This window comes from Bison bison, unplaced genomic scaffold (assembly GCF_000754665.1).
Source record: "Bison bison bison isolate TAMUID 2011002044 unplaced genomic scaffold, Bison_UMD1.0 scf7180017864295, whole genome shotgun sequence".
Taxonomy (NCBI): domain Eukaryota; kingdom Metazoa; phylum Chordata; class Mammalia; order Artiodactyla; family Bovidae; genus Bison; species Bison bison.
In genome coordinates this window covers 4,560,480-4,572,011 of record NW_011494867.1, presented here as the reverse complement: position 1 = coordinate 4,572,011, position 11,532 = coordinate 4,560,480, and the positions used below count along the sequence as shown (strand labels likewise).

Here is an 11,532-nt window from a genome sequence, read left to right as displayed (position 1 = left end):
CCTAGAGTTCTGCTGGATGGAGGCACCCCGTTACCTTTCACTCGGCGTTTGCTGTGCTTCCTGGCTTTGAACTTGGATGCGTGGCAGCTGGTCTGCTCCAGGAGCAAGGTGATAACCAGGATGTAAATTACAAGTCCGTTCTTTGCCATGGCTGTGGGGCGAGTCTGACAGCCACCGTGCCACTGCCTCTGGAGTACTAAGGGCAGAGTAGACGTCACAGCCACATCTTGCCCTGAGATGCCTGGGGCCAGCTTTATAAAAGCGCGCTGAGCAGCTTGGCTGGGATCCTGCTGACGGAAAGTTTGAGTGCCTCTGCTGGCTGCCGCATAAGGTGGCCCCTGTTCTCACGTCTCGTTTAGGCATTAAAAAAAAAAATTTCCTGCGAAGAAAAATTTTCCTACTTGACTTGCCTTTTCAGAGCATATCAGAGTTTATAAAGGGACTAAAAGTTTTGTCTTTCTTTTCTTTCTTTTTTTTTCAATCTGAAGTCCGGGAAGCTTGGGGTCTCTCTGTGAAGACTGATGAAGTCTTTGGTCTGGAGCTCTGCAGTTCACTTAATATTCTGAGAAGTGCGTTCAGTGACATACACAGATCTAGGAAAGTAACTGTGTGGGAGTATGTGCATGTTATGCCAGAGCACCACCTGTGTATCTGCACACACTCGTGTGTCTACACAGCTCATATGGAGCTTGGGAAGAGTTTATTCACACGGAGTAATGGGGATGGTCAAAGGGCCTCCTGTTAGGATTTTGTGGGTTTAGCAAGAGTTAAATTCTTGGGGAAACACACCTTAGAAAGAAAAGAAAGACAGTGAATTTTTTCCATAAAAATTAATGTAAAATGTCAACCATCACTATCTCGCAGGTCTCCACCAACTAACACTTTATTCCTTTGAAATTATCTCAAACACTTAAAAAACACTTTCAAAGGAAATACAGAAATAACAGAGAAATACAGTGAAAGACTTGCTGTAATTATTCTTACCTGGGCAAGAAATGGGCTTTAGGAAAAGTACTGAGAACCAGGGACTTCCCAGGTGGTAAAGAATCCGCCTGCCAAGCAGTAGACTTGGATTCAAGCCCTGGGTTGGGAAGATCCCCTGGAGGAGGAAATGGCAACCCACTCCAGTATTCTTGCCTGGGAAATCCCATGGACAGAGGAGACTGGTGGGCTACAATCCATGAGGTCACAGAGAGTCAGACATGACTTAGTGACTAAATGACAGTAGCAACAACTGAGAACCAGGTAGACTCTTATGACAAAATAAGGAACTTCCAGGAGTGTGTCCAAGGTAGACCCTGGGGAAAGACCTCCGTCCTGACTAACTGACATCACTATCTGGATGACCAGGTGCGGATGGAGGGCAGGGTTTGTAGATTTTGGAAGGTCCCAAGGACCAAACTCATTGTATCTCTTTCTTTTGGAGACAATACAGGAAGAATCAAGGGGTGATTAATTTCTTCTGAATCCTAGTGAGGAAAACCAGTCTAATCCATCTTGATTTCCCTCCTGCTAAAGCCACCTTGTAGACTACCTACAATATTGATGTTGAAGTAAGACCGGTGACGTAGGGAAGTCTAACATAATGTAATATATGAAATAAAAAATAATGTGTTAGTTTAAAAATAAAGATTTTATTTATAATGTAAACTCATACTGATGTGGGCAATCTGTATATAGGCCATTGAGAGCATCTTGGACACGAACTTGAGCTGGGTTCATATTTTACTCTCAACCGTTTAGCAGCTGTGTGCTCTTAGACAAGTTACTGAACCTCTCTGAGTCTTTTCTCATCTTAATAATGGGTTACCTAGGGATGCTAACTTTACAGCGTTGTTGGAAAGAGTCAACAAAGTTATGACAATAAGCATTCAGTCTGATGTCCAGTGCTTAATGATAATAGCGATGATGATAATAGTAATAATGCCTGTAATTTCCTTAACGTAATCTATAATAGTACAGTAATGCCACACATTTTTAGTCTTCACAGCAAGCCCGTGGTATAAACATTCTCTGCATTTTACGGATGACTGAAACTGAGCCTCAGAAAATCGAACCAGATTTGTTCAGTGTCACTCAGGTCCCAAGAGTGGGAGTTGAATTTAAAATCTAGTTCTGAGTGACCCAGAAGATACTTCTTTTGACCTGGGAAACATGTGTTTTGATTTGACAAGGGAAAAAGGATCGATGTTTTACAACTATTTTGTGATTGATCCAAAAGCTTTCTGCCAGCTTCTCAAATCCTTTACTCTGAGAAGAGATTTCAAGTTATAGACAGTGGTGGATAGCTAATGATTCCTCTTAGATCTTTGGTCTGTCCTGTGCTAAAGCTAGGCTTATCTTAAAAAAAAAAAAAATCCGTATTGTTTTAAGCTGTTTTCCCTTTCCAGGAAAGCCTCTGACACTTTCCTGATTTGTTTTTTGTTAGCCAGATCCGAAAGCCCATGCTTGCTTCTAAAACTAGCAAACTATTTTTAGAGCAGTTTTTTTTTTTCATAAATCCAGGTTTATTTTTTATCACCCATCTTTTATTTTAATTGAAATATAGTGAATTTACAATTCTGTGTTAGTTTTAAGTGTACAGCGAGTGGTTCAGTTATACATGTTAACTAGCGTTGGCCACTCAATCGTGTCTGGCTCTATGTGACCCCATGGATTGTAGCCCACCAGGCTCCTCTTGTCATGGAATTCTCCAGGCAAGGATACTGGAGTGGGTGGCCATTCCCTTCTCCAGGGGATCTTTCCAACCCAAGGATCGAACCCAGGTCTCTAGCATTGCAAGCACATGCTTTACCATCTGAGTCCCCAGAGAAGCCCTCAGTAAATGTACATATATTCTTTTTCAGATTCTTTTCCATTATAGGTTATTACAAGGTTTTGAGTATAGTTTCCTTTGCTATACAGTAGTAATAGTAGTTATCTATTTTATATAGCGTAGTATGTGTATGTTAATCCCAAAGTCCTAATTTATCTCCTTTTCCCTTTGATAACTCTAAGTTTGTTTTCTATGTCTGTGAGTCCCTTTCTGTTTTGTAAATAAGTTCATTTATATCTGGAGCAGTTTTAGATTTACATAAAAGTTGAGCAGAGAGTATTGAGAATTCCCATAGATCTCCTCTTCCCACCCTGCCCCGCAACCCCAGTTTCTCTTATTATTACCGCCTTGCATGTGTGTGTGGTATGGTTCCTCTGTCCGTGGGAGTCTCCAGGCAAGAATACTGGAGTGGGTTGCCATGCCCTCCTCTAGGGGATCTTCCCAAACCAGGGATCGAACCCATGTCTCATTATATCTCTCACTTTGGCAGGTAGGTGCTTTACCACTAGCGCCAACTGGAAAGCTCATGTTATTAACTGAAGTCTGTAGTTATATTAGGATTCACTTTTTCACTTGGAGAGTTCTGCAGGTTTGGGCAAATAAACGTATAATGTTGCAGCCAGCATTACAGTAGCATGGAGGATAGTTTCATGAAAGCGCACAATTTTTGTTCTAATTAAATATTTTGAGTATCCACCTCTTCCTCACTGCTATTGCCTGAGACTGCTTAGGACTCCCTCCTGTCTGTCCTGATCTCCTGCACACTCTCCTGAGATGGCCGAGTTCCTTCTGCAGGCTTCAGACTCCGTCTGGGACTCTCCACTCTGACCTCTCCACCTGGAACTCCTCCTTCAGCCTCACAGCTCTACTGCTCATGCGATGCTTCCAGCTGGATCTCAAAAGACACCTTAAACTCATGATGCTTTAAATGCAGTTCTGCATTCTTCCCCAACTCATGTCCCATGGTTTTTAAATTTACTTTCATTTATTTGTTTTTCTGTGTGTGCTGCACCTCATGGCTTGCAGGATCTTAGTTCTCAGATCAGAGATTGAACCCGGGCCACCACTATAAAACTGCCAAGTCTTCTTAACCCCTGGACCACCAGGGGATTCCCCCATGAATTTTAAAAGGTCCCATTCTTCCTGAGCCCCCCGTATCAGAGTTAATGTTCCATCGTGCGCCAGTTCCAAAACCTGGGTGTCGTCTTGGAGCCATTGGCACTCGCCATTGCCCCCCACACCCCTCTCCACAACCTGGTCAAAAGCACATGCTGCTGTGGTTCCTGCCTCCACATGCCTTTGTCATCTCTCCTGCCATCATCCCGCCCCGAGTCACTAAGAGCTCCCACCCTAACCTGTCTCATCCCTGAAATGGAGCTGGGCTCCTGTCCAACTCACAGGAACTAGCCACAGGTCACTGATATGATTGTCACTCTCCTACTGAAAGAAGGCAATGGCACCCCACTCCAGTCCTCTTGCTTGGAAAATCCCATGGACGGAGGAGCCTGGTAGGCTGCAGTCCATGGGGTCGCTAAGAGTTGGACACAACTGAGCGACTTCACTTTCACTTTTCACTTTCATGCATTGGAGAAGGAAATGGCAGCCCACTCCAGTGTTCTTGCCTGGAGAATCCCAGGGACGGGGGAGCCTGGTGGGCTGCCATCTATGGGGTCGCACAGTCGGACACAACTGAAGTGACTTAGCATAGCATAGCATAGCACTCCTACTGAAAACGCTCCACATCTTTCCATGGAAGCTTAGACTTCTCGCTGTAGTTTCTAAGGCCCTCTTACCTGCCAAGAACTTACCTGGTTCTTCCTGCTGACTTTCTCCAGTCATCGAGACCTTTTTTCAGCCTTGACTCATTTTCAATTCCTCCATCCACCCCACCATTCCTTTCCACATATTTTTTTCCCTGCCACCCTATCTCATCCCTAGGGCTTCCCAGGTGGCTCAGTGGGTAAAGAAACCACCTGCCAAGACAGAGATGGGGGTTCAATCCCAGAGTTGGGAAGACCCCCTGGAGAAAGGCATGGTAACCCATGCCAGTATTCTGGCCTGGAGATTCCCATGGACAGATGAGCCTGGCGGGCTATAGTCCATGGGGTCGCAGAGAATTGGACATGAATGAAGCCACTGAGCCTATGCGTACACCTGCATACCATCCCTTCCCAAACTTGACATGTGCCCAGATGGGTAATGTTCAGTGTATGGCTTCCTGTTTTCAGGTCTGCACTCCCAGACGCGTCTTCTCTCACTGCCCAGTCTAGGAAGGTCCTGCCCTGTTTTCTCCACCAAAGGACTCTGCTTCGTTTATAGCCCTTGTCACAATTTTGGACTTACTTCTAAACGGTTTTACTTCGTTGATCTCCTGCAGGATGTCAGTCTCACCAGCTAGGCTGTAAGCTCCCAGAGGGCTGGGGCTGGGTCGAATTAACTCGACTTTGCATGTGGTATTTGACACTTAGTATTTGCTCAATAAAACATGTACTCGTGTCGGGCAGGACAGTTTTGCTTTGCTGCCCTGCCTTCCCACCTCTCCTCCGAGGCTCCAAGAGCAAGGCACTTGGCCCAGGAAACCGCATCTCAACTCATGGAAGAGCAAAGAGCCCGAGGCTCTTGTTTGGAGGAATAACACCTGGAGTCATGCTAAGAAACCACCCGTCTCAGCACTGGGACGTTGCAGGTGCTTGGCCCTGAGACCAGACAGGGGTGGGAACTTTCCTTTCCTCCCGGAGAGACGCCCGGTCCAGGGGAAACAGTGGAAACTCAACGTCTGCACAATCGGCTAGGAGAAGGGGGGAGGGGAGGTGGGGGGGAGAGTCGGATCTGAGGGTAGTCTCAAGGTAAGGATTTTTGTCCCTGTCCCCAGTGTGATTCCCATCAGACATGGCCCACCCCTTGAGGTGGACCCCCACCCCCAAGACTGCCAAAGGAAAAGCAGGAAGAGAAATGACGGTGACCTGGAAAGAAGGCCGTCGTGAGCCACACACACATCAAAGTGATGGGGCGGGCGGGGCGGACGGGGGATCTGGGCCGCCCCGACCTGGCCCTTGGGAAACACGGGCCTTGCTGGGTTTTCCTGGAGGCCGAACAGTCGCTCTTTTATGGAGCAGCATGTTGTCATCAGCTTGTCCCCTGGGCTGCACCTGGGCCTCTGAAAGGGCTATTTAAGAAAAAGCCGACATTTACAGCCAGGGAATAGGAGCTATAAAAATATTGCCTTTAGTCCCAAAATGTTTGGTGAGGATTTTAAAACTTTCACCAGGGTTTTATTTTATTAAGTTGCTGTTTACAACAGGTCCCCTGGTCACCCAGTGTCACCGGTGTGTTGCTATTTTAAAGTCGCTTCAGGCTGTTTTTCCGAGGATTAGATTCTAGCAAATGTCCATCTGGCCCCGTGCTGTTTGCTGTTCATCCTCAAGGTGGAACACATGCAAAGGCTGCATTTAGAACCCAGGGCAACATTCAGGGGAAAGTGATGGAATGAACGTGGAAATAGCAGGAGCGAGGCTGAGCTGTTTGGAGGAAAGACTGGTGACGGGAGATGTGCAAGCTGCCTTCTTCCCATGCAGGGCTCTGATCTGTAGCTGTGACCCATGGGCCTGGAATTTGAAGAGAAGGCTGGGGCAGCTCTGGAGACAGTAAAGGCTCCAGCGTTGAACAGAGGTAAAGCGCAAGGGCACTGATACTTCTGGTGTTAAAACTTCAGATCTGGTCCAGCAGATAAAACTCTGTGCGTCTGCTCCAGGGGCGCAAGTTCGATTCCTGGTTGGGGAACCAAGATTCCACAGGCCACATGGCATGACCAAAAAAAAAAAAATATTTTATATTAGTTATATGACAACGGTCAGAGTTTGTCAACTGTCTGAACCTTGGTTTCTTCATCTGTCTTGTGGAATGGTTGAGAAAACCAGAGCGTGTGTATAAAACATACAAGCCACAACTTACCGCAACAGGTGATGGATGAAAGGGCTTCCCTCACTCACGTCATACAGATGCTTGAGGCACCAGCCCCGTCCCACCCCCAGCCCTACAGATTTGGTCCCATTGGTTCTTGCACAGCCCATACTTCTATCTAAGGGCTTCTACACACTCTGTACTTATCTTGTATTTGTTTTCCCCACGTGTGTTATCTCGGACAAGGATCCTGTCCTATTCCCTTCTGATTTCCTAGACCAGCGCTGTCTGATGTAAGTGTTCAGTGGCCACTTGCAGCTAGTAGCTGCCAGGTTGGATAGCACAATTTTGGAGCTTCAAAACTGGCTGATGCTTAGCGGACACTTACAAACGTGTGTTGCATGAAATGACCAACCAAGAGGGTTTGGAGTAAAGAGATGAGTGATTTATATTCCTTCAATGCTATCCAATCCCTGGGTCAGGAAGGTCCCCTGAGAAGGAAGTGGCTACGCACTCCAGTATTCTTGCCTTGAGAACCCCATGGACAGAGGAGCCTGGCAGCCCATGGGGTTGCAACAGAGTCAGACACAACTGACCATGCAACACACAATCTTATCTGAACTACTGTGCTAAGAGTTTCTTTTTTTACCTAAATGCAGTAAGAAAGGGCCTTTTCAGGTGGTGCTAGTGGTAAAGAACCTGCCCGCCATTGCAGGAGACATAAGAGATGAAGGTTCAATCCCTGGGTCGGGAAGATGCCCTGGAAGAGAGCATGGCAACCCACTCCAACATTCTTGCCTGGAGAATCCCATGGACAGAGGAGCCTGGCGGGCTATAGTCCATGGGGTCACAAAGAGTCGGACACGACCGAAGCGACTTAGCACACATGCATGCAGGCAGTAAGGAGGCATTGTTATCCTCGTCTTGTAGAAGGTGAGACGTAGTCTTAGAGAGTGAAATGGTTTTTCTTAGAATCCTCAGTTTCTAAGCGTCCACCAAACAGGGGTCTCCCACTCAGGAGCCAGCAGGGGGTGAGGCCCACCTGGCAGTGAAGGAGGATTTGGGGCTTCATGGGCTTACCTAGGAGATCAGTGTGAAAATTTCTGGTAAAGTTGGGGTAGTGGATCTCAAGTTTAGGAGACACTTGTAGTCATATATTTGAACTTGAGGCGTGAGTCCCTGTCCAGTCTACTTTGATGCTTCTCATGATGGAGGGCTCACTACCCATCAGAGCACCTGGTTCTTCGGCTAGAAAGTCCTGCCGTTCCTTCCTCCGCGCCTTCTCCCAGCTTTCTTTCTTGGATGCCAGCCCCAGTTTAGTTCATGAAGGCCCCTGAGGTTGCTCTGTCTCTCCTGCCCATTTGCCACTATCCCGCCACTGCCCCAAGTTCCTCGGGTTCTCCCTGACGTTGGTTACATGGCCCCTCCCAAGGCTGAATCCCTCTGCTCTGCCCCAGGCCTGTGGGAGTCACTCCTTTGGGCCAGTGTGTGGTGCGTGATCTCATTTTCACCCAGCTCCCTCCCCTCTCGCAGGACCGAGTGTTCTGGCTCTATCCACCCTGCCTCCGTGTGGAGCCTCTCAGATGGTGGCTGAGGCCGATGCATCCTTGGCCCCAATCAGACACCTCACTGTGTCCTTGCTTCCCACGCTGGTGTGCAGTCGTGGAAAGTGTGCAGATGACATCATCCCGACCTGGGGGTGAGTCGTGGCGGCTCGCTCATTTGCTAGCTCTGTGATTTGGGCGAGCTCGTTAACCTCTCTGATCCTCACGCTCCTGTAATTTGGGGACCATAATGACTATACGCCAACATGATTGGGAAGATTAAAAAGATCCCCTACAAGCAATCAACAGAGTGGCTGGTACAGAAGAGAGATTTCATATGCGGGCTTGCTATTAATAAATCATCCGTCATTATTACACTGTCCCAGCTTTTAACGACTTCACCGTGAAGTCGCCCACCCTGCGCCCGCCCTGGCCACCCCCGCCGTCCCATCCTCCAAATACTCACTGCAGCAAACAGTGCACTTTTCATGGAAGGCAAACACTGGTCTCTCGGTCTGTTTTTCTTAGGTGTGCCGATGGTCCAGATTTGTTGTGAGCTGTGCCTGGCCCTGCTGCCAAGGTAGTTTGAGACCACAAATAAGTCAGTCTTCACCCCCTGTCCACCGAGAACAAGGTGGGTCCACAGTGGGAGAAGCCTCCACTGCTCCTCCCTGTGGGTCTCCCGGGGGCTCCATGGACATCGTGCTCAGCCTTCCGGGGGCAACAGTGAGGCCCTTGTTCTCCCTCGGAGTTCAGGGGCTTGTGACCCCGCCTGTGCTCCAAGCAAGGCGACAGTGGGCTGCAGTGACCCTCTGAGAAGGCCCGCCTCTCTGGAAAATGAGCTCAGTTTCCAGCTTTAAATCCATGACAGCTTAGTGGTGGAAGCTTAGCAACAGAAGTCGAGTCACCTTGTGTTCCCCTTCAGTGGGCTTGAGTAAACAGTCAAGCTATTCCTGTTGGCTGAGATGATGTTAAAAGGATGGCGTTGGGGTCACTTTTCCAGCACATGCTTCCTGAGACTGAAACCCTAAGTGCTTAACCAGAGGAAACCAGGTCCATGGGATCCGATTCTCAGAAAGAATAGGAAAAGGAAAAAACGCTGGGTGGGTTATAGGTACAAGGCGTTAGTTGTACTTCTTTTGACTAAGTAATTGTGAGGAAGAGAAGCAGCAGATGGGGAAGACGTGAAAGTCAGTCATGTCCGACTCTTTGTGACCCCGTGGTCTATACAGTACATGGTATTCTTCAGGCCAGAATCCTGGAGTGGCTTTCCCTTCTCTGGGGGATCTTCCCAACCCAGGGATCAAACCCAGGTCTCCTGCATTGCAGGTGGATTCTTTACCAGCTGAGCCACGAGGGAAGCCCAAGAATACTGGAGTGGGAAGCCTATCCCTTCTCTAGGGGATCTTCTCCACCCAGGGATGGAACCGGGGTCTTCCACATTGCAGGTGGATTCTTTACCAGCTGAACCACCAGGGAAGCAGATGGAGGGGGTGAAAATCAGTTTGATGTTGGATGAGTCAGTCTTAAGGTTTTTATGGGACACTCAGCTGCGTCTGTCTCATAGATGATTGGATATGATGGTTGGACACTTGAATGAGATAGAAAAAGAGAGTTCCATAAATGCATCAATCATTTGTTAATAGAGAATCAATGATATGTTAATAGTGGGAAATTGATGATGGGGATGAAGCCAGGATACTCAGATGGTGAAAAGAGTAGAATCAGAGGCAAATCTATTGGGTCCCAGATGTTGAAGGGGTGGAAAGAGACAGGAAAGGGCTTCAGTGGCCAGAAAAGCCAGAGAAAACCTGTATTTCCCTCTACTGAGTCAACAGACCGTGTTTTAAAAATCTCAGATGAAGTTTCCTAGGGAGGAGAGAGAAAGAACTGGCAAATAGGTCAAAGAAGCAAAATAGGAAAAAGACTAAAATAAACACTGGTCTTGGGAGTAAGAAAATGACTTGAAGCAATTTCTATAATGCATTAGACATGGAAGCCAGACTGCAACTAAGTAGAGATTAAAAAGTTAATTTTTTAAATAGAATTTTTATGAAAGAGGAGTTTTAGGTTCACAGCAAACTTAACTGAAAGGTACAGAGATTTTCTGTGCCCTGCATAGGTCCCCGCTTGTGTGCTGGGTCAGAAGCGGAGGACGTGTTGGTGTGCAAGATGACAGGGGGATCTGGCCCCCGTCCGCAGGCTCCCCCCCGGGCCCAGCTTCTCCCTCGTCCCCTGCGCCACCCAGATCCAGCCTCACAGTCCTGCACAGACCTCACTCCTGGTGCAGGAATGTGCTGGCCACGGCCACACACATCCATGCCCACAGGCTGCTGACCAGAGGGCGGTCCCCCTGCAAGCTCTGGGCTGGGAGGGGCTGGTTAAGGCCACAGACTCTGGAACCAAACGGCCTTGGACTGAGTCCCAGCTTTGACTTTTCAGTTGTGTGTCATTGCTTCAAGAGAAGGTGAAACAACAGTACCTGCCTCTTAGGTGGAGACTGAATTCGTCACAACACAGAAAACGCTTAGAATAGAGCCTGCCCAATGGCAAGTGCTAACAATGCTTATGAAGTAGGTGGGAATGTTGAGTGATTCTAACCCTGGGCTGAAGTTTTTGTTTCAGAGTGAGGCGGATTCTCCATTTAGTGAGTTTTCTCAGACCTTCTGCAGGAACCTGGCCTCCAGATTCTCCCCTAATATTATAGGGGCAGAAGGAGGCTGGCTGAGAGCTCAGAGAAACCCTGAGAAGCAGGTTTGCAGGTGGGTCTGCAACAACCCAGTGACCCAAGTTATTATACACTGTTTTAATGGATACATTAAAATGCAAAGGTAGGAAGTCAAGAAACACCTGGAGTAACAGGCAAATTTGGCCTTGGAGTACAGAATGAAGCAGGGCAAAAGCTAATAGAGTTTTACCAAGAGACTGCACTGGTCATAGCAAACACCCTCTTCCAACAACACAAGAGAAGACTCTACACATTGACATAACCAGATGGCCAACACCGAAATCAGATTGATTATATTCTTTGCAGCCAAAGATGGAGAAGCTCTATACAGTCAGCAAAAGCAAGACCAGGAGCTGACTGTGGCTCAGATCATGAACTCATTGCCAAATTCAGACTTAAATTGAAGAAAGTAGGGAAAACCACTAGACCATTCAGGTATGACCTAAATCAAATCCTTTATGATTATACAGTGGAAGTGAGAAATAGATTTAAGGGACTAGATCTGATAGATAGAGTGCCTGATAAACTATGGATGGAGGTTCATG

General features: G+C 47.6%; 1 protein-coding gene across 1 annotated transcript in view; it reads right to left on the bottom strand.

Annotated features, from left to right (window-relative positions):
- CLEC3A (C-type lectin domain family 3, member A) overlaps positions 1–223 on the bottom strand; it is a 9,703-nt gene extending 9,480 nt beyond the window's left edge. The window contains exon 1 of the mRNA XM_010850781.1: positions 35–223. Coding sequence (XP_010849083.1) covers positions 35–149 — 115 coding nt within the window. The 5' untranslated portion in view covers positions 150–223. The remainder of the gene's footprint in view (positions 1–34) is intronic.
- Positions 224–11,532: the final 11,309 nt, after the last annotated feature.